Source organism: Panthera onca, chromosome C2 (genome assembly GCF_046562875.1).
Source record: "Panthera onca isolate mPanOnc1 chromosome C2, mPanOnc1 haplotype 2, whole genome shotgun sequence".
NCBI lineage: Eukaryota > Metazoa > Chordata > Mammalia > Carnivora > Felidae > Panthera > Panthera onca.
Window position 1 is genome coordinate 148,968,000 of NC_138347.1, and position 22,653 is coordinate 148,990,652.

At 43.9% G+C, this 22,653-nt stretch overlaps 1 protein-coding gene across 3 annotated transcripts; it reads left to right on the forward strand.

The window, feature by feature from the left end:
• Positions 1-3,943: 3,943 nt before the first annotated feature.
• LYZL4 (lysozyme like 4) lies at positions 3,944-19,659 on the forward strand. Of its 3 annotated transcripts, none has more exons than XM_060638366.3 (5): positions 3,944-4,141; positions 8,378-8,569; positions 8,682-8,831; positions 12,357-12,435; positions 19,401-19,659. In XM_060638366.3, exons 2-5 carry the CDS (start codon positions 8,431-8,433, stop codon positions 19,468-19,470), a joined length of 438 nt encoding a protein of 145 aa, XP_060494349.2. In that variant the 5' UTR covers positions 3,944-4,141; positions 8,378-8,430; the 3' UTR covers positions 19,471-19,659. The 3 variants fall into 3 exon arrangements, with proteins under 3 accessions (XP_060494349.2, XP_060494351.2, XP_060494350.2); XM_060638368.3 differs by having other exon boundaries at positions 8,471-8,569; XM_060638367.3 differs by having other exon boundaries at positions 3,944-4,041.
• Positions 19,660-22,653: the final 2,994 nt, after the last annotated feature.

The window sequence follows — 22,653 nt, forward strand, 5'->3', positions numbered from 1 at the left end:
ATGGAAAAGTCCTGAGGTGGACTGGCTTCAGGTACAGCCTGATCCAGAATTCAAACAACGTCACCAGGACTTAGTTTATCTTTGTCTCTTGGCTCTGCTGGCTGTGGAGTTGGCTTCATTCTCTGGCTCCTTATGGTGGCCAGATCAACCCTTATGGTGATGCAATCATTTCAGAAGTTCCCCTCTTCCCCTGGAAGATTCACAGACACTGGGGTACACCTCTTTTCTAGAGGTTTTAAATCAAAATCTTAATCTTCTCTATGATTGGTGCAGCTTAGGTCACTTAATCATTCCTGAACCAATCGCTATGCCCAAAAGAATGTGATATGCTGAATGGCTTAGGCCTGGTCATGTGCTCCACTCTGGAGCCTTGGATGCAGCCATCTGCAGATGATGGGTGAGTGAGGGATGGGTGTGTCCAGGTAGAAAATTGAGTGTGTTCACACTTTGGAGGCAAAGTATGAATCCACCTTACAGAGGTTGGGAGCACTCTTGGGAATGACAGAGGCAGACTTGTCGCCAAGAGATGTAAGTTTATCCCAAAACAAGTGGCAGAACCTCATCCCTTAATATTACAGTTTGGGCTGCCTTGAAGCTGGTTCAGTCCATCTTCTGTGTGCACTAAGCTCTCACTTCTCAGCTCACTACATTTTAATTTTCATGTATGTCCTCCCACTATCCTGGCAGTTCCTTCAAGTTTAAGAGCAGAGAATGTGTCTGGTTCCTCACTGAGCCTACCCTAGACCCAGTACATAGTCTGTGCTTAATAACTGCTCTTCTAACGATTGAATGAGTAAGGAAAGACTGGGGAGTAGGATGCTTTGGTCTGATAGGGTAGGGGAACAGTGTCTGGCTATAGTCGTTGTCTAACTTGGCAGGTCAATTTGTTAGTTGCACAGGTGTAAGCCCTTTTTCCTCATTTTTAAAACAAATCAGTTCTAGAAAGTTCTAATTTCTACCCTACCCTACCCTACCTACCCTAGACCCAGTACATAGTCTGTGCTTAATAACTGCTCTTCTAACGATTGAATGAGTAAGGAAAGACTGGGGAGTAGGATGCTTTGGTCTGATAGGGTAGGGGAACAGTGTCTGGCTATAGTCGTTGTCTAACTTGGCAGGTCAATTTGTTAGTTGCACAGGTGTAAGCCCTTTCTCCTCATTTTTAAAACAAATCGGTTCTAGAAAGTTCTAATTCCATTCATGTGACCAAGTTGCTCAAAACATGTTTGGTAGGGCATGTTTGTGTGTGTGTATGAGTGTGTGAAGCTCCCTGCATGAGAGCAATTATTCAGTCTACTTTCTTCTCTGCCTTTAAAACCTTTTAAATATTTTGTTTATTTTTAATAGGTAATTTATTGACTTGTTTGGAAATAGTGGTCAAATAGGGCAACCTGGGTGGCTCAGTCGGTTGAGCGTCCGACTTCGGCTCAGGTCAGTTCGAGCCCCGCGTCGGGCTCTGTGCTGACAGCTCAGAGCCTGGAGCCTGCTTCAGATTCTGTGTCTCCCTCTCTCTCTGGCCCTCCCCCATTCATGCTCTGTCTCTCTCTGTCTCAAAAATAAATAAACATTAAAAAAAATTTAAAAGAAATAGTGGTCAAATGTAATAAATTTCTTGCATATCTTTCCATATATAGAACAAGCAAATATACATTAATATTACTTCGTTTTGCACTCTGAGATACTGATTTGAGACTCCTTCTCATTTAACATTATTTCATAAGTATCTTCCCATATTAGTATGTGGAGAGTTGCCTGCTTGATTCCAAGGCTGCAAAGAATTCCACTGAATGAAATCACTTCGTAACTTGTGTAATCCACCTCTATTGATGAAAATATAAGTTGTTTCCAATAGTTCCTCATTTTAACCAAATACACGAATGATTGGGGGTGGCTGTTTTCCAACAAAACTATTTATGAGAATAGTCTGCTGGCCAGGTTTGGTCTGTGAGTTGTAGTTTGCCAGGCCCTGCCCTAAACTGTTCCAAGAAATCTTTGCACTAACCCCAATAATAATAGTGGAAGATGCTTTATGTCTTACAAGGCACTCTAGTAAATGCACTAAAGTCTTGCACAGGAATGGAGCTCTGGTCAAACAGCAGTGAAAGCGTGGAGGAGGGAGAGGAGGGCTATTACTAGTCTCACTCTAAAAGACCTCTGCTCCCCTCTCCCAACTCTGGGAGAAGAGACATAATCTCTCTTGACTACAGGTTTTCTGGAAAGCATAAGAATTCAAGATTACGTTTGAAAAACTGCTGAAAAGTACATAGAGTTGCAAAATACTCTACTGATGAGTAGTAGTGGTGGCTTTTGCAAATTAAGTTGAAGAGTTAAAAGGAAATAGAGATATGCCATTAGTACTGATCTGTCAATTATGTGAGTATAAGGCTGTGTCCAACCAATCCAGGACAAATTGGTCATTCCAGCTTAAGTTAATTATCTAAACTTCAAGATGAGTGCTTTGAAAGACTTGAGAAAGGCAAATCATTCTACTAAAAGGATAGTTTTGGGTAATATAACTAAGAAAGTTTAGAAAAAATCTTGAAAATCTAGAAGGGAAATCCAGGTGACGTTGTTTTGCTTTATGTCTTTAAATTCTTTCTTTGCTTTTATGTTTTCAAGCTTTTGATTTACTTAAAGTTATAGAAGTTAGAAATGGAATATGGTACAGTAGGATTTACACAAAAATCTTAAGCAGTGCTCCAGTCCATAACTCATATGTAAGAAATGGCCATCACTAAAGATTATTGAGCCAATGTGGATTTATGAGTTTAGGTCTTGGTGTTTATGGCCTGTTTCTTTTACGATTCTCTATTTTATCACTTTTAATTAATCAACTAATTACCAGTCATAACTGAGTCAGCCATAAGAACTTCAGTGTTTTCAAAAGGCTAGCATTATCCTCAATCATTTCAGCATGTTTTGACTCTTTGGAGCTAGAAGGGATTTTTAAGATAGCCCAATCTGGTGCCCTTATCTCACAAATGAGGTTGCCCAGCTTCCAGAGAGGATGTCCTTGACCATGACCCCATAGTGAGTTGATGAGCAAAATAATGGCTTCTCCCACTGATCCCTACTAGAAGGCAGTTTTGTGGAGGCCTGGAAGAATGCTATGATAGGCAGAATAATGGTCCTCCAAAGATATCCACTCCCTTACACCTGAAACCTCTGAACATGTTAATTACATGGCAAGGACTTTACAGATGTGATTAAGGTAAAGAACCCTGAGATGTGTAGGTTATCTTGGATGTCTGGGTGAGCCAGTCTAATCACATGAGTCTTTATAAGTAAGAGAAGAGGCAGAAAGGTGAGCCAGAGGGACAGCTGGGTGGTTCAGTTGGTTAAGCATCAGACTTTGGCTCAGGTCATGATCTTGTGGTTCACGGGTTTGAGCCCTGCATCGGGCTCTACTGACAGCTCAGAGCCTGGAACCTGCTTCAGATTCTCTGTCCCTGCCCCGCCCCTTCCCTGCTTGCCCTCTTGTTCTCTCTCTCTCTCAAAAATAAATAAACATTAAAAAAAATTAAAAGAAATGGGAGTCAGAGATACAACAACATAAGAAGAGGAAGGAAGGAGTCAAAGCATGAGAGGGTTTTGACCCATCATTGCTGGTTTTGAAGATAGGGGAAGGGAGGTAAAGTCAAGGCATGCAGATGGCCCCTAGAATCTGGGAATGGCCCTCAGCTGACAGCCAGCAAGGAAACGGGGTCTTGGTCCTACAGCTACAAGGATCTTTATTCTTCCAACAACCTGAATGAGCAATGGAATGGGTTCTCCTCTATAGAACTTTAAGATAATAAATTTGTATAGCTTAAGCTGCTAAGTTTGACATAGCTTGGTACAGCAACAATAGAAAACTAATACACCGTGTTGGTGACAGACCCCTCCCTGCTTCAGAATATTCTGGTGCATAGCTACTGATGTCATAGAAAAGATTCTAGAAGAGCACACTATGGAGAAGCACTTGGGTTTAGAAGCTCTTGGGTGGAGGTAAGCGGGTTATCAAGGAAGTGGAATCTGAAAAGCCCAGGGAACCGAGTGCAGGTAGAGCAACTTTTCTGCAATAAAGGTCAAAGCTGCCACAGTGGCTGCTTCTCCCCTCCCGTGAGGAGGCACCAAGGCCTGCAGAAGGACTGGTGAACTGGTAAGCTGGTATAGGATGGGCAGGAACCAGGACAGTTATGATGATACCCAGGTGCAAGAGACACTCAGAAAATCCACTTATTGCTTATATGATGACAATTCTGTTGGGAAGGGTTGGCATTCATTCATTCATTCATTCATTCATTCAACAGAGATTCAGAGCACCTACTATATACTAGGCTCTGTTCTAAGTTCTTTTTTTTAATATATGAAATTTATTGTCAAATTGGTTTCCATACAACACCTAGTGCTCATCCCAACAGGTGCCCTCCTCAATGCCCATCACCCACTTTCCCCTCCCTCCCACCCCCCATCAACTGTCAGTTTACTCTCAGTTTTTGTTGTTTTTTTTTAATTTTTTAATGTTTTTATTTATTTTTGAGACAGAGAGAGACGGTGCATGAATGGGGGAGGGTCAGAGAGAGGGAGACACAGACTCGAAGCAGGCTCCAGGCTCCGAGCTGTCAGCACAGAGCCCGACATGGGGCTCGAACTCACGGACCGTGAGATCATGACCTGAGCCGAAGTTGGACGCTCAACCAACTGAGCCACCCAGGTGCCCCTACTCTCAGTTTTTAAGAGTCTTTTATCGTTTGGTTCCCTCCCTCTCTAACTTCCCCCCACCCCCACCCCCCGCCCCTCTGGGGATAAAGCAGAGAACAAAACAGACCAGGTTTCTGCATTCCTGGTGCTTACTCTCTGGTGTGAGAGATAGAGGAACAAATAAATGAACAAGGTAATTTCTGAAATTGACTTATATTATGAAGAAAATAGAAATGATTTTCTGTGATGGAGCAGTGATCAGAGGAGATATTGAGATCATTTTTGAGCTGAGACCATGACCACAAAGAGCAGGCTCTGTGGTGGTTGGGGGAGTCCTGTTCCAGCCAGAAGAAACAGCAGACGACGGGGTGACTGGGTGGCTCAGTTGGTTAAGCGTCTGACTCTTGATTTTGGCTCCGGCCATGATCTCGTGGTTTGTGGGATTGGGACCTGCGGTGGGCTCTGTGCTTGTCTGCTTGGAATTCTCTCTCTCTCCCTCTCTCTCTCTCTCTGCCCTTCTCCTGCTCTCTTAAAATAAATAAACTTTAAAAAAAAAAAACAGCAGATGCAAAGAACCCGTGGTGGGAATAAGATTGGCATGTTTAAGGAAAAGAGATATGCAAGGTGAGTGTGGTGGGGAGAGAGGTGTGAAATCAGACTAGAGAGGTACTCAGGGGCTAGAGCAGGAAGGGTCTTGTTGGCTGGGTTGAGGAGTTGGGATTTCATTTAAAGTGCCAGGGGAACCCACAGGAGGTGAGTGATGTGACTGGATATATGTTTAAAAAAATTTTTTTTAAATGTTTATTCAGTTTTGAGAGAGAGAGAGAGAGTATGAATGGGGGAAGGGCAGAGGAGAGGGAGACACAGAATTCGTAGCAGAATTCAGGCTCTGGGGCTGTCAGCACAGAGCCCGACGTGGGGCTTGAACTCATGAACCGTGAGATCATAACCTGAGCTGAAGCCAGACCCTTAACCAACTGAGCCACCCAGGTGCCCCTGGATATATGTTTTTAAAGAGGACTTTCTAGCTATTGTGTGGATAATAGGGATAGGGGAACAGGAGAGGATTGTAGGGTTTCAGAGTATATCTAGGAACCTCTACAGAAGTCAGAGTTGATGGTGATTTCTGAACTGCCGTGAGGCAGAGAAGATGGTGAGAGGTGGATAGGCTTTGGTAGAACAGGAGATGGGACTCCCAGTGAATTCACTGCAAGGGAAGAAGGAAGGAGGGAGGACTAAGTATGCCTTTTATGTCTGTCTGGGAGACGGATATCCTTTGCTGAAAATATCCTTTGCTCTGCTGGAAAATGTAAACATGGACTTCTCTTCCAATATGCATTGGAATTTGGTTATTAAGCTAAGGGCAAGGAGTATGACCACAGTTCAGAAAGACAGGTGTCTTCTGGGGATTGAATACTTTGCATATTTAACTCTTTCACCTTTTAAATCAACACAATTAGGTAAGCATTATTTTTTTTTATCATTATTTAGATGAGGTACAGAGAGGCTGAGTAACTGTCTTCCATTATTCCTGGGATTCCTAAAATCCCAGCTATTACAGGGTAAAGTCAGAATATGAACCCAGGCAATCTGATTCCCAAGTCTGAGCACTTTAAATGCCAGGCCCTCCTCAATAGGGCATGTCGTGTAATAGTGATGTCTGTAACTAATCATGCGAGTTGAGAGTTTAAACAAATGTTTAAAAGTGAAATTCTTCTAATTCAGGACTATACTCGTTTATTTCTAACTTTTTCCCAAGTTAGACATTTGAGTCATTAGTTCTCAACAGAGGACAGTTTTGTCCACCAGGAGACGTTTGGCAGTGTGTGCAGACATTTTTTGTTTGTCACAACCGAAGGGGAGGAGCTTCTGGCACCTGGAGACAGGTGTGCTCCCAAATAAACTCCAATGCATAGACCAGCCCCCAGGAAAAAGGATTTTCCAGCCCAAGTGCCAAGGTCAAGAACCCCTTGCACAAGTAAATGTAGGCTGGAGAACAGGCACACACCTGTGAATGATAACAGACAGGTGGATGCAATTAGTCGCCTAATTAACATATATTTACGCAGTGTTGGGGCTGTAGGGCATGCCAGGTAGAAGTTATGTTGTAATTTCCAATTGCACATTCTAGTCTGAGGGATAGGACATAGCACAGAACAGGACAATCACCTGCTAGGTTCTGGAGGTGATTCTGAAGGCAGTAGGGGCTTAGAGGGGGAACGTTTATGCAGGATTGCATCAGGCTTAAGGAGGTGGCACCTGTAGTGGACACCTGAAGATGGAGAAATGTTCGGGTGGGGAAGGGCATGGTAGGGCCCTGTGGATTGGGAAGAGCCACGTATGGAGACGCTAAGGAAAGGGGCATGGGCAGTGGGGAGTGGGGTAGGGAGGTGCAGAGAACGGAGAAGGAGCAACATGGGAATTCAGAGTTGACTGAGTGATTCCTCCTGATGGAGGCAGGGCAGGGTAAGGCCAGATTATGGAGGACTTAGAAAGCCAAGGGTGGGTTTGCTCTGATAAGGACTAGGGAACTAGAAGCATTCCAAGAGTAACATTTTGTATATGCTTTGGGGACATTCGTCACTCATGTTAGAAACCACCACCTTGGGGTGCTTCGGTGACTGCCAGCTGAGCGGCCTCCAACTCTTGAGTTTGGCTCAGATCACGATCTCTCAGTTTGTGGGTTCGAGCCCCTGGTTGGGCTTCCTGATGACAATGCAGAGCCTGCTTGAGATTTAATCTCTCTGCTTTTCTCTCTCTCTCTCTCAAAATAAATAAATAAATTTAAGGAAAGAACACCATCTAGAAGAGTTGGGAGGAGTGGAGACCAAGAGGCTGGGTTACCATTCAGCTTGCAGTGATGAAGGGGGTTTAGGTGAAGGTACAGAAGGGGGTTTAGGTGAAGGTACAGAAGGAGGTTCAGGGACTGGTGATCAGTTGGGGGGGGTGGTGGTTAAGGTTCGGTGATGAGGTGGGTCAGGGGATAATGATGAGGGTGGTTTAGGGGATGGTGATGAGGGGGTTTAGGTGGTGACAACAGAAATGGAGAAGGAGAAACTCAGGAGTCAATTCTCTCAGCACCCCACGCATGACCCCCATTCTCACAGATGAGAAAGCACAGGCATTGTGTGGCTCAGGGACTTGCCTGCTTTTGTCAGTGATGACACCCCTGCTATGTGGCAGGTCTGGGCTGGACCGGGGTTTGTCTCCTTGTGTGGACAGCTGGAGGAAAGCTCAGCAGAGTTTGATTTGTAGACAGTCTGGGGACAAACTGTGGAAAGGGTGAGACCAGAACTCTGAATATATTCTAGGATAAAATGCAGTGGTGGAGATAATTCAACGTAATAATAATGCTTGAGTAGTGGGACCACATTGAAGTTTTTCCTTCTCTTCCTGTTTTCCAACTTGTACCTAATGAACAAGTTCTACCTGCATAATAAAGGGGAAGAGAGGATTTGATGCCTTTGGGTTTTGCTGGAGGGAAAGAATGTGAGGGTGTGACCTTCACAAGACCAATTTCCTTAGGAAATAGGGCGTCAAGTAGAGGAGGAGAGGCAGGGTTTCGGGCGTCCCGGATTTGCAGTGACACAAAGCAGAGGATTAGGGTGGGAAGAAGTATCATGGTTAAGCCAGGGGAGACTCCCCTTTATCTGAACACACTGAATCGCAGACCCCCACCCTTCTTTTCCTTTAGAGAAACCAGGCTCACCTGGCCACTATTGCCCTGAACTGCCAGGAACCTGAGAAATGAAGGCATCCTTGGTTCTTTCCCTCCTTGGCTACCTAGTGGTTCCAAGTGGCGCTGCTATCATGGGGCGCTGCGTGGTGGCTAAGAAGCTCAAAGATGGAGGCCTGGATCATTTCGAGGGCTACAGCCTTGCAAACTGTGAGTAGGTCCCTCTAAGCCCCTTCTCTCCTCACCTCCTTTTCCTCTGGCCTCTGCCCAGGCTTCCGCAATTCACCTTCCCCCTAGCCACCCACCTCCTGTTTCATCTTAGGGGTGTGCCTGGCTTATTTTGAGAGCAAGTTCAACCCCACGGCGGTCTACGAGAACCTCCAACGTGACTACACTGGCTACGGCCTCTTTCAGATCCCCAACCGTGACTGGTGCGACACGGGCAAGAACCGCTGTCACACGTCCTGCTCTGGTAGGTCACCTCCCTCCATTCCACACCGGGGCACCGGGGGCTGCAGCACAGAGCTCCCCAGGCCTGCCTTCAGGGTGGCCAGAGTTTGCAGGCTTGGAGCAGGGAGGAGGCGGGGCTGGTAGGGGCGGGGCCTGGGAGGCTGAGTGCGGTGAAAGGGCTGCGGAGAGGGGAGGCTGGGCTGTCCAAAGAGGAATGCAGATGCCCATCCAGATAGGCAGAGAAGGTGTCAGAATGTTGAGAGGAGGCGGGGGAGAGGCTGCGAGCATCAGAGCCTCTGGGCCTGAAGGGTTGGAGCAGAGGGCTCTGTGGGGGCTTCATTTTGCCCACACCTGGGCACAACACTCCACTTCAAGGGGAATGGTTGCTGCCGCTTGGACAGGCAGAAGTGGTCGCTGGGAGGATACAGGAGTAGGCTCTTACAAAGGGAGCTTTGCTGCCGCTCTCAGGGGTTCCAAGTACCTGTAGTCAAGAGGTTGCACTTGCCCAGGGTTCCATCATCCTAGCACTTACTGAGGACCCACTAAGTGCCAGGTCTCCTGGAGTTGCCATTCTAATGCTGGCAAACCGCCAGGTACTCCAGTAAGCTCTTCATGGATATGAATTCGTCTAATATTCTCAAAGGCACCCATGACATGGGCATCATTATTATCCCCATTCTATAAATGGGGAAACTGAGGTCCAGAGAGGGTTAGTGGCCCAAAGCCACACAGCTGGTAGGTGGTATCGTTGAGAGGCAAACCCAAGCAGTGTGACTCCTGAGTCAGGACTAAACCAATAGGGTGCAGCACCAGGCCAGAGCTCTCTCTGAAACTTGAGGCTGTTATTCTGCCTTAGGAGGGTCTAAGAGCCCAGCATTCTTAGGGTCTCCCTAATGAGCAAACCTCCTTCCCCCATGATGAATGAGAAACGTTCTAGAACCTATAGCTGCTGAGCTGGGTCTTTAGGAGACAGAGTGGGGAGGTCATGGTAAAGCTTCTTATATGGGCCAGGAGAAACCTGCTTGGTGTTGGGCCCCATGCTTGGCCTTGGGACTCCAAAGAGAAGTAAGACAGTTCCCAGATTCAAGACGACACAGAATTGCAAAGTAGGAGGGAAAGGTGCAGGAAACACACAGGAACCCAGTGGGATTCCCAGCCACTCCCATTACAAAGTGACTTACATGAGCTTGTGCAATTCACTTCCTAGAGCTTCCTCATCTGTGAAGTGGGGATAACATTAACTACTTCTTAAGGTTGCTGTGAACATTCAGTGGGATAATGTATGGAAAACACTGTGCAGGGCCCAAAATCACAGTGATCAAAGTCTAGGGGAAATCTACACATTAAGAACATAATTACTGTGATAGGTCATTCAGTGTCATCCTAAGCTTCCTGGTAGCCAAGACAAGAAGAGAAACCCAATAGGCCCATGATTTATATCTCATAAGAAGATTGACTGATTGGTTGCCAGAATCTGACCAGAGAAACAACTGATTATCTATAATAGACGTGGTACTGAGTGCTGTGATGAAAATATGGTGGAGTCGATATCTTTGAAAAACCCTCCCACTAGATAAAATGTAAAAAATTAAATCTGGAATGCCTGGCTGACTCAGTTGATAGAGCATGTGACTCTTGATCTCAGGGTCGTGAGTTCAAGCTCCTTATTGGGCATGGAACCTACTTAAAAAAGAAATATCTTCTATAGTACCTGGCTGGCCTGGCAAGAAAGGAAAATCCCTAAAGGCTAAAGTGAGGAGCAAGAATCCAGACAGATAAATGAAGATTGGAGCTGATGGTGACCCAGGGGGCATCAGCTGATTCCCTGTGGCCTAAGGCAAAGGTTTGAGGTCATCGTGTAGATGGGGCCTGAGCAAAGCAAGGAGGTATGTTGGAGACACATTGAGAGCAGCACTGTCAGCTGGAAGAGATGAGCTAGAATATCCTGAAACAACGACATTCTAAAAAGAGGGGGAAACAGTCTCCTTGGGAATTTGTAACCACAAGCCAGCAGGTCTTCCCTGAGCCACAAGGAAGCAAGGCACCATCAAGAGCTACTAGGCCCTGTGCTAAGTCCTGGGAGCAGTTCAGGGAATTGTATCCTGTCCTTGTCCAGCAGGGTGAGGAGCAGAGATAATCTTGGCTCCACCTCTTACTTCTTGTGTGAGCTGAGCCTTAGTTATCTTATCTGTAAAGTGGTAATAAGAGGACCTACCTCCCAGGGCTTTTGTTGAGTTTTTAATGTGCTATGGTGTACATCTGGTAAACTGCCTGGTGTGTGTGATGAACACAACTTCATTCAAAGAATTTACAAAGCAGCTGGGGTTTAGGACGCGCGCACGCACACACACGTGTGTGTGTGTAAGCATGCATGCACATGTGTACCTATGTATGCACGTAGGTATGTATACACACATGTATGGATTTAACAGGTAAGTGCTGCATCAAAGTGGCATTTTATTCAGAAGAGGGAAGAGGGTGCAGTGAGCTTGGTTGGTGGTCAGTGGCAGACTTTTAAGGACCGTCCTGTTTAGTTGAGCTGATCCAGATTGGGAGATGAGCATGAATAAAGTCCAGGAAGAGAAACTGTGTATGATTACCTAGCTGTGGGTATCAGGGGTAGAGCACCCACTTTCAGGGTGGGCACTAGCTTTGTCTCCTGCCCCTTGGTAGGTCTCTAATGGTGGGGCCATGGAGGAAGGCAATGGAAGGGTAAGGTGGTGGAAGTGGAAAGGTACGTTGGGGCAAAGTTGGACTCTGCCAAGGACGTGGAGTTTTGTTTTACAGGCAACCAGGGGGCACCGAAGTACTGTTTTAAGGACAAGCCATCAGACTGGATTAGGGAAAGGAGGAGGCAAAGTGTAGTCAAGAAGGAAGGTATTGCAGTAACCCAGGTGGGAGGTCTTGGCTTCCACATTCAAAGGAGAGAATGGGGTGATGAATGCCTAGTCATGTTGGTTCCCCAGAGGCACCTCTAGGCCATCTCACATGCTGTTTCTTCTGCCTGGACCAGTTTTCCTTCTGTGATCCTTCCACCCCTTTTCCTTACCTACTCTTTTAGATGTCACGTGGCCCAATAACCCCTCCCTGACCCTGAAAGTCTGAATGGGGTGCCCCCACTCATCAGCTCCCATGTCAAGCTGCATTCCCCCATCATGCCAGGTATCTCTGGTATTGTACTTATCTCTGATCTTTATCTCTCTCTATCAGACTGCAGGCTCTAGGAGGACAGGGACAGATTTATTGTGTTCGCCATTTTGTGTCCACTGCTTCTTAGATTGCTTAGCACAGTATATTCACTATACATAAATATTTTTAATGAAAATATTATGATAAGAATTACAAGAAAAAAATCAATAGATTTAGTAAAAGAGGACCACATGCTACTACCTCCTAGGGTTGTCTTGAGAAAAATCTAGGGATAGATTTATCCTTGGAATCATATGGAAGCCTCTCTAAACATGAGTACCCTGTAGCTTCCCTGACATCACTCTGACTTAGCTGCCAAGTTGTGGAGTCGTATTTTTCCACTGTGTTTTTTCCACAGCTTTACTGAATCCAGATTTGAAGAAGACAATTGAATGTGTTAAGAAAATTGTAAAAGATAAGGAAGGGTTGGGAGCATGGTAAGTGGTACATTTTCTAATAGTCTGTATTAATGACCATCACCCATTATATTTTTTATTAAAAAATTTTTGTTAAGTTTATTTATTTATTTGAGAGGAGCAGAGAGAGAGAAGAGGCAGAGAATCCCAAGCAGGCTCCATGCTGACAGCATGGAGCCCAACGCGAGGCTTGAATCCATGAAACCATGAGACCATGACCTAAGTTGAAACCAAGAGTTGGATGCTCAAGCCACTGAGCCACCCAGGCGCCCCCACCAATTATATTTAATCCTAATCTTGGCCTAATCTTGGTCTCTGCATATCTGTAGTCTCAAACTAGTGGGATCCTACTCCCCAAGATAAGCGGTAGAACACCACTGAGTTCTGCAACCCCGAGCTCTCAGGAGGAAGGACATAATTATCAGACAAATTGCCTTAAGTTGAATGTATTTTTTCTTTCTCAAATCTTGTTTAGAGTTATACAGGAGGCTAGGGTGAGCATCCTTGAAATAAATCTCTGTTTTTATATCTCTGATTATTTCTTTCATCTAAATTCTTGTAAGGTTCTTAATGTTGTAAAATGACTCTCCAGCAAGTTTGTACCAATATCAGTATTAAGAGCTTAGTAAGATGCCTATTTAGTGAACTCTGATCAAGTATAAAATCTTTGCCATTTGAAAGGTATATAATAATTTTATCTTCTTTTGCATTTTATGATATCCCATTAGGGGTGTTTTCCCATTATGTTTGTTACATATTTATATTCTTTTGTGATTTTTCCTCTGCCCCTCTCCTTTGCTTATTTTTTTTTTTTTTAATTTTTTTTTTTCAACTTTTTTTTAATTTATTTTTGGGACAGAGAGAGACAGAGCATGAACGGGGGAGGGGCAGAGAGAGAAGGAGACACAGAATCGGAAAGAGGCTCCAGGTTCCGAGCTGTCAGCCCAGAGCCTGACGCGGGGCTCGAACTCACGGACCGCGAGATCGTGACCTGGCTGAAGTCGGACGCTTAACCGACTGCGCCACCCAGGCGCCCCTCTCCTTTGCTTATTTTTAAAATTCAGATCATATTTGTTTGAAATAACTCTTTATATATTAGGTGTTGTATTAGATGTATTAACGGATAGTTATATATTTGTTACCAAAAATCACTGCAACTCTGATTTCTTCTATAACCATGTATTTGCTTAGTAAAGACTTCCAAAATTTACGAGTGGTTGGGCCTGTATTTGACTTCTTTCACTCAATATTTGTTCATATTGTTGTGTATAGTTCTAATTTGTTTGTTTTCGTTGCTATATAGTATTCCATTATATGGATGGATGTATTAGTTTATATATCCATTATTCCATTGGTGGGCATTTGAATAGTTTTCATTTTTTTAGTGCTGCCATGAACAGTCTATACTTTTCTTTTGGTGAATGTATAAATGGATTTCCATTGATTACACCAAGGAATAAAATTGTTAGTCATAGATATGCATATTTTCAGATTTGGTATATTCTGCCAAACAGTTTTCTAGAGGGATTCAATTTACGCTGTCACCAGCTGTTGTAGGTTTTGGTGGCTCCAAGTTATTATCAGTGCTTGATATTTTTTAGGTTTTTCTTGTGGCTGTGTAGTAGTATTGCATTGGGTTTTACCTTGTGTTTCCTTGTCAACTAATGAGATTGAGCACTTTTTCAAATTTTATTGGCCATTTAGATATCCTTTTATGTGAAGTGCCTGTTCAATAGTTTTGTCAGTTTTCCTATTACATTTGTCTTTTTTCTTATTAATTCATTGGGAATTATTTGTATGCCCTGGGTAAAATTTTCTGTTGGATACAAGTATTGCAAACATCTTTCATTTTGTCGGTTACCTTTTCACTTTCTTAAAAAAGTCTTGATAAAATGAAATTCTTAGTCTTAATGCAGTCTGATTTATTATTAATTTTCTTGGGGCGCCTGGGTGGCTCAGTCGGTTGAGTGGCCGACTTCGGCTCAGGTCATGATCTCGCGGTCCGTGAGTTCGAGCCCCGCATCGGGCTCTGTGCTGATGGCTCGGAGCCTGGAGCCTGTTCAGATTCTGTGTCTCCCTCTCGCTGACCCTCCCCTGTTCATGCTCTGTCTCTCTCTGTCTCAAAAATAAATAAAACGTTAAAAAAAATTTATTATTAATTTTCTTTTATGGTTATTTTTGTGTTTTTTTAGAGGAATATTTGCCTATTCCTAGGTCATGAGGATAGTCTTCTTAATTTTTTTTCTAAAAAACTTTATTTAATCTCTCACATTTGACTCTCAATACATTTTGCTTTCTTTTTCTTGCTTTATTGCATTGGCTAGAAACTCCAGTAAATGTTGAGTAGAAGTGATGATAGTGACATCCTTGTCTCATTCCCAATCTCATAGGTAAGACATTGGATATTTTATCATTAACTGTTTTATTTTCTTTAAAATTTCTGAGATAGTCTTAATCAGATTGAGTGTTCTTTTCCATCTTTTCCATTTCTAGTTTGTTAAAGGTTTTTAAAATCATGAATGGGTGTTGAATTTTGTTTATTACACTTCTAGTATCTTTGAAGTTCTGTGTTAGCCTATCCATCTTTTTTTTTTTTTTTTTTTTTTTTTTAAGCTCTTGCCTTTTTAATCTCTTTTCTTTCTCTTCCATGGCTTTCTCCAGAGCTTGTGCCTGGTGACATCTTATTGAAGACATCAGTTATATAAAATTTACTTCTGGATTCTGTAGTATATTATTCTCAGAGGAATGTTCCTCTGAATTTCATGATGAGCTCCCTTTTCTTCTACTACTATTTTCCCATAAGTACCATGTTAGTTTCTTTTTTTTTTCTTTGAATAAGGACAGATTTTCCCTCTTATTCAGTATTTGCCACATAGACAGGTCATGTGACTTTTTCTTGTTTCTGCTCACTGTTACTTGGCTAATGGTTATAGAACAGTGTGTAAGTCTCCTGGCCCAATTTCCAACCTGGAGATTTTCCTGATATGTGTGTCCAATTCTCTCTCCTAGTCTGAGTCAGTGGAGTATGTAAAAACCCTCCACTCCCAGCCTGCACCTCCACCACCTCCACCGATACCATTTATCATGGAGGGCCTATGCTACCCACTAGACACTGTCTCACCACCGATTTCCACCTTCTTTTGCCTTTTCCACCTTCTCTCTGTCCCGTATTTCATAATTGATGTCCTGATTGATTTGGGGCATTATAGTCACCCATTAGATCTAGAAACAATGTAAATATTCTTTCAGTGTCAGATTGTGCATCTTAATATTTTTTGCTATTAGGGTTTATCTTGTAATTGATGTGTTCTCCCGAATTTTAACAAAAGTTGTTAATAAATCATTAACATATCTTACAATAGAGGAAATCCTTTAATGATAGCTACAATTTCTTTCCTTTGCCGGTATGTAGGCTTTGCATGTCTATATGAACATCACAATCCTTGTGCAGTGAGTATTCTTATTCCTTGTGAAATGAGGAAACGGGGGCACCGAGAGGTACAAGTTACCCATGGCCACAGTGGTGGAACTAATTCTAGATCTGTGCAATTCCAAGCCTCAGCTTTTACCAGTCTGCTCAAAGAGTAGATGGTTGGCTCAGGAAATCTGTGCTCTGGTCATGTGGAAGGCAACCAAAGGACTCTCTCTGCACGGTTCTTCTGTGGGGGCAAGGTTTTGAACAGTCAGTGAGTGAGGAGGGGCAGAACTGCAGGCAGACCCATCTTACCAGCGGAAGTCTTGAGTAGTGTTTCTTATAGTGACCTCAGGGCCCTATAGGCAGTGAGACCTTGTTCAGAACCTGGCAACAGAACGTGTGTCAGTCTCAGAGGTCAGCTTTTCATTGTTGCTTTTTTGTCATTTTCTGTGCCTTTTGGTGCTAACTTCAGTCAGAGATTTTTGTCTGTTTTACTTGCCTCCAGCATCTGGCTCTGTGCCTGGCATATTATAAGTCTTCCCTAAATGTTTGTTGGAAGATCAAGTCCACATTTGGGCTGTTACCTAGAAGCCATTAAAATTTTTAGAAATTTATTATTTATCATTTCTCAAAATAAAAATAAGACATATGTGTTTAAAAATGAAAATCAAAAAATAAACATCTTGCTCTTATCAGCAGCCTCCTGAGGGTCACCGCTGTTAATATGTCTTGTAAATCAGAGAAAAATGTGTAAATATTGAGAATAAGAAAAATATCTTAAAACACACATGAAATCCCAACATGCACACTGACTTGCACCTAACTTTTTTTTCACTTATTAAAGAGCTTGCAAATCTTGGCATAGTGATACCTAGAGGTATCTGCCCTCTGGATGCTGCAGGTAATTATCTGCCAGTCCCTTACTGATGAACAGGTAGATTGTTTCCATTTGCTAGGACCACTAAGTGCATTTAAATGTTGGTAGAGAGGGGAGCCTGGGTGGCTCAGTCAGTTAAGCATCTGACTTTTCATTTTGGCTCAGAGGGTCATGATCTTATGGTTCATGAGTTTGAGCCCCACATTGGGCTCTGTGCTGACAGTGCATGGAGCCTGCATGGGATTCTCTCCCTCTCCTTCTCTCTTTGCCCCTTCAGCTCTCTCTCTCTATCTCTTTCTGTCTCTCTCTCGCAAAATAAATAAACGTTGGTAGAGAGATTGCTAAATTGGCATTCAGAGAGGGAGCACCCCCAGATACGCTGCGTGAGAAGGCCTGTTCCCTCAGCTCATTGACCTAGAGCAATAAAATTTGTGTAGTTTTTGGAAATTGACACTTATAAAATGATGCCATTCTATTTTGCCTGGCATTTTTAAACAAAGAAGCTGAATATCTTTTCATGTATTTGTTGGCCATTTTTCTCTGAACTGATTACTCATATTCTTAGCCTGTTTTTCTTTTGAGATGATAATGTTTTCTTTCGTTTTTATTGATTTTATACGTGTCTTTTATAAATTAGGGTTATTAGAACTTCGTTCATGATATCTATGTGAACTATTTGTTTCAGGTTTGCGATTTGTATTTTGACTTCATTTATGGTGTATTCATCATATAGGAGTTTTACATTTTCACAGAACCAAATCCCTCAATATTTTGTTTTGTGGCTCCTGAATTTATACGAAACTGTACTCCAGGTTTGTAAAGAAATCAAGCCATGTTTTCTTCTATATTAGAACAGTGCTGGGCGCCTGGGTGGCTCAGTCAGTTAAGCGTCTGACTTCGGCTCAGGTCATGATCTCATGGTTCGTTGGTTTGAGCCCCGCATTGGGCTCTCTGTTTTCAACACAGAGCCTGGAGCCTGCTTCATATCTTTGTCCCTGACTCTCTCTGCCTCTCCCCCACTTTCCCTCTCTCTCAAAAATAAATAATTAAAAAAAAAACGTTAAAAATAAAATGATATATAGAACAGTGCCTGGTGCAAAATAAGCCCTATATTAAGGTTTGTTTTTTTTTTTAATTTTTTTTTAACGTTTATTTATTTTTGAGATAGAGAGAGACAGAGCATGAATGGGGGAGGGTCAGAGAGAGGGAGACACAGAATCCGAAACAGGCTCCAGGCTCTGAGCTGTCAGCACAGAGCCCGATGCGGGGCTCGAACTCACGGACCGCGAGATCATGACCTGAGCCGAAGTCGGCCGCCCAACCGACTGAGCCACCCAGGCGCCCCAAGTTTTTATTAATATTAGAAAATAAAATTTTCATGGTTTTATGTTTTTATACTTAATTTTTGGTCTTCTTGGAATTTATTTTAGTGAGGTAGGGATCCAGCTTTATATTTTTCAAATGGTTAGTCAGTGTTCTCAATACTACTTATTCATTAATCCCTTTTCCTCACTAATTTAATAGACTGTATTTTCAAGTGGGAGTCCCCTTAATGTGTCTTCCAAGTGTTTAAAGCATCTTTCATACCGTCTTTATTCTCCCAGTTAATTAGAAGCATGGCTGGCCCTCTAGGGCAAGCACTAATGAGCTAAAGTCATCATTATTGTATAGCACTTAGTAGAGATATGCTGGGCCAGGCTGAGTAAGGCCTTCCCACTTGCTCAGGACTCCAGCAAAGTGAGCTCTTATTAAAGTAATAAGCAGCCATGTCTTTTCAAAGCTCAGATCAAGCAGCTTTGCAGGGTTGAGGCAGACAGGAAGGGAGAAGACCGAGGGCCTGCATGCCCATGGGATTCCCTTCTGCAGTGCCTGCCCTGGGCTATGTAGAGCCTTGCAATTTCTGAAAATACGTATGTGTGTGTTCCCCCCGAGGCTTTATAGTTGTGGGGGGCAGGGGCTCACAGCCCTTTCTTTAACTGTGGAACCCCTACCCTGGAAAATTCATGGGGGCCTGCCTGGCTGAGCGATGGCCTAACAAAACAGGGTTTCTAATGGTCTGCATCTGGTCTGGAGATCCCCACAGCTTCCAGGTTGGGAGCAGAGGACCTGGGGTCTGGGTACTGGCATGGGGGCTGGGAATAGAGGGATCACTTTTCAGGAGAAAAGTTTTGAAAAACTCAGTCTAGCTGGCCTAGGACCAGCTAGAAGGGAGTTTGAGGAGCTGGGTTGAGGGTTGAGGAGCTGAAAGGGAGTTTGAAAGGTGAGGGGGGAAACACGTGCACGGAAAGGTGAAAGAGGCCCTGGCTCAAGGTCAAGGGTTCCCATTTCAGATCAAGGACTCGCCCTCTGACCCTGGGCAAGTCACAGAACTCCTCTGATGCTCACTTCAGAGAAGTCAAGGATACTTCTCTTGTAGGCTGGGGGAGGGGCTTCCCGTTCATGGTGTGGGACTTACGGAAAGAAGTGGAGGGCAGCGTGAGTATGCTGCGGGCGCAGGCGGCACGAGCATTTGTGCCAGGATGCACTGGGGTTAGCAAGAGGGTCATACTCGAGAGGCACAACGGCCTAGGAAATGTGCCTGCAGAGGCCAGGCTGGGCTGTAAGTGGGCCAGCAGGGGGTTGTTGGACCTGCAGATCCTGAGCTGGGACACTGGGGAGCCCCCGCCTGTACACTCCACGCTTTCCTTTCTGCAGGCCCTCCTGGTCCCTGAACTGCCAGTACTCAGACACTCTGGAACGGTGGTTGGATGGATGCAGGCTGTAGCCGCAGGGGCGGCCCTGACGCCATTCTCTGGTGGTACCTCCCAAATGAAGACGCTTTTCTGTTTGCTGCCTTCACGCAATCCTGTTGATTATCTCTCAGCTTGACAGCTCCATCAGATGGAAAAGGACGAAAGTTTGCTTCCTCCAGGGATGCGGGATGTAGAATAAACCAGCTGCTTACTCAACCTGGACCAAAGGTCTCCACTTGTGTTATTATCCTGTGATTGCTACTCGGATAACCATTATTTACCGTCATCATGATTTATTATTATTTAATCTTAGATGGAGGACTTAGAGGAAGGAAACTATCTGGAAAACAAGGTGTGTCCATGAATGTCAATATTAAATAGGGAAGGGAAGAAAAGATACAGGAGAAGAAAAGAGGGGTCAAGGGCGAGCAGGGCCACCAATCCCAACCCGTGTCCACATTGGGACCCCAGGTGGAAGTGACACTACAAAATCCTCCTTGTACTTCTATGGAGAGAATCAAGTGACAGGTGTTCTTTCTTATAAAAAGTTCAAGTGTTTTTTTAAATTTTAATTTTTTTAATGCTTATTTATTTTTGAGACAGAGAGAGACAGAGGGTGAGTGGGGGAGGGGCAGAGAGAGGGAGACACAGAATCAGAAGCAGGCTCCAGGCTGTCACCACAGAGCCTGACGCAGGGCTGGAACCCACAAACTCTGAGATCATGACCTGAGCTGAAGTCGGACGCTTAACCAATGGGCCACCCAGGCGCCCCTAAAAAGTTAAGTTTTAGAAAAAATTATCAGAAACTCATACTCTCATTAGAGAAACTGGAAAAAAATACAGAAAAAAAAAATATATATATATACATATATATGTATGTTCTCCTGTGATCTTAGCTCCCAAAGGCAATTGCTGTCATGCTTTGGTTGCAACTTTTTTTTTTTTTTTTCCGTTTAGGGATTTTTCTTCTTTATCAACAATGCTGTGGGGCACCTGGACGGTTCAGTCACTTAATTGTCCAACTCTTGATTTCCGCTCGGGTCGTGAATTCACGATTTGTGGGATTTAGCCCCATGTCCCTAGAGAATCTGCTTGGGATTCTCTCTCTCTCTCTCTCTCTCTCTCCCTCTCCCTCTCTCTCTCTCTCTCTCTCTCTGCCTTGTTTGCTCTCTCTCCCAAAATAAATCAATAAAAACTTTAAAAAAAAACCAATGCTTTTGGTTTAAAAAAAAAAAACCAAAAATAATGTTATAGAGTTTTGTACCTCATGTTTTAGAAAGAAAGAACATGGCAGTAAACCTTTCTCCCTATGTGCATTGCAATTTTAAACAGAAAGGGATTTATTTCTGAAACTTCAAGCTTTACAGAATCCTTGCCCAGGATGGATCAGCAGGTGACTGCTGGGGTTTCCCGGCTGCCCCTGCCCCAGCCAGCGAGCAGAAGTATGTGTTAATCGGAAGCCAGGTCACTTGCTGGAGCCCAGACTTGGAGAGCATGGTCCCTAAACTTGCAGCCCTCACATAGGAGGGAAAAGACTAGAGTGACATCAGGGGAGGCCACTGGCATCACCAGCTTCCCCACGCGTGTCAGAGATTCTCCAAAATGAAATCTTAGTGCTGGTTAATATTCCACTGTATGAATGCACCGTATTTGATCTAACTTTCCCCCAGCTGTTAGATTTTTAGATCTCGTCATTTTTTTAACCATTACAAAGAATTCTGTAGTGCCTGTTTGTGGTTGCCCCTCTCTTCATTACTTACCCTTTTTAAAAATTACACAAGCCACATGTACTTAATGAAGACCGTGTGGAGAGGACAGATAGTCATAACGAAGGACATTCAAAATACCTATCATTGGGGCGCTTGGGTGGCTTGGTCGGTTAAGCGTCCGACTTCGGCTCAGGTCATGATCTCACGGTCCGTGAGTTCGAGCCCCGCGTCGGGTTCTGTGCTGACGGCTCAGAGCCTGGAGCCTGTTTCAGATTCTGTGTCTCCCTCTCTCTCTGATCCTCCCCTGTTCATGCTCTGTCTCTCTCTGTCTCAAAAATAAATAAATGTTAAAAAAAAAAATTAAAAAAAAATACCCATCATTCCCCACTGGAAACAGAAATTTGCCTCATTGCTACACAGTCACAATTGAGAGTCCCAACATAGGGATGGTATCAGTCTTTTTTTTGTGTGTGTGCACCCTTCACTATTTCAGTGTGAGCACGTGCACATATTTGTTTCCTTACAAACATGGGCTACCACTGTCTATACAGTTTGTAATATTTTGTGGCCTGAGATTTCCAGGTTTACGATAGGAAGCCTAGCACTGTTTTTAACAATCTCACAGCATTCCTGTATGTGGACAGACTGTAACATACATAACCTTCTATTGTTACTGTGTTCCATCCAGACACAAAGTAAATGACCTAAGGGAATCAAGGTCACCACGAGGCAGGCAGGACTGAAAGCAAATCAACCCTTCTTTTTTGTTTGCATCTTGTTTGCTTTCCGAGGGGAAGGAGAAATACCTGTAAGTTTGAATTCCAGGGGCAGAACTTTGACTCAAGTTCAGTAATGATTGAACAGCTTGATCGGTTGGCTTTGCGTGGTTTATCCCGGTCTAGAGAGAAGGATATTCCATAGTTCCCAACCACAGAGTAAAATTCCTGCTGGTGGCCACACTTGGGGTTGAGGCACTGAGAAGCTAATGAGACCCTGAGAGCCGCTTCCTTATTGAGCTGGGAGGCCCATGCTGTTTGTGAGGGGGGGCGCAAGCATGATAATGCATCTGACCTCAACCCAGCCTTCACCCAGACATTCACGACAACCTGCAATTGATTAAAACACTATCTCCTCAAGTGCCAAATCCAGCGTGCTGCCGCCTCCTTCCAGCCCATTACCCTGCCACGGCTCATCATGGGCCTCTAATGGACACTGTGTCAACATGGGCGTGAGACTTGAGGACAAAGCAAATGTTACTGTATCGATTGGAACAGTCTCTCTGGGGTTTCCCAAAGTCAGCTCCTGGCTTGGCGCTCTCAAAGCCACTGAGAGTGGGCATTACAAAGAGCACTTGTTCTGGGGCCAGATCTCCCTTGTCTGGTTTAGGGAATGATGAAAGCTTCATTTAAAAATCTCAATGACATGGGTATTGAAGAGGGCATCTTTTGGGATGAGCACTGGGTGTTATATGGAAACCAATTTGACAATAAATTTCATATATTAAAA

Coding starts and splice junctions, on each gene's coding strand:
- LYZL4 (XM_060638366.3), top strand. CDS start 8,431: ATGAAGGCATCCTTGGTTCTTTCCCTCCTTGGCTACCTAGTGGTTCCA. Junction 8,832..12,356: donor CTGTCACACGTCCTGCTCTG/GTAGGTCACCTC, acceptor TTTTTTCCACAG/CTTTACTGAATCCAGATTTG. Junction 12,436..19,400: donor AAGGAAGGGTTGGGAGCATG/GTAAGTGGTACA, acceptor TCCTTTCTGCAG/GCCCTCCTGGTCCCTGAACT.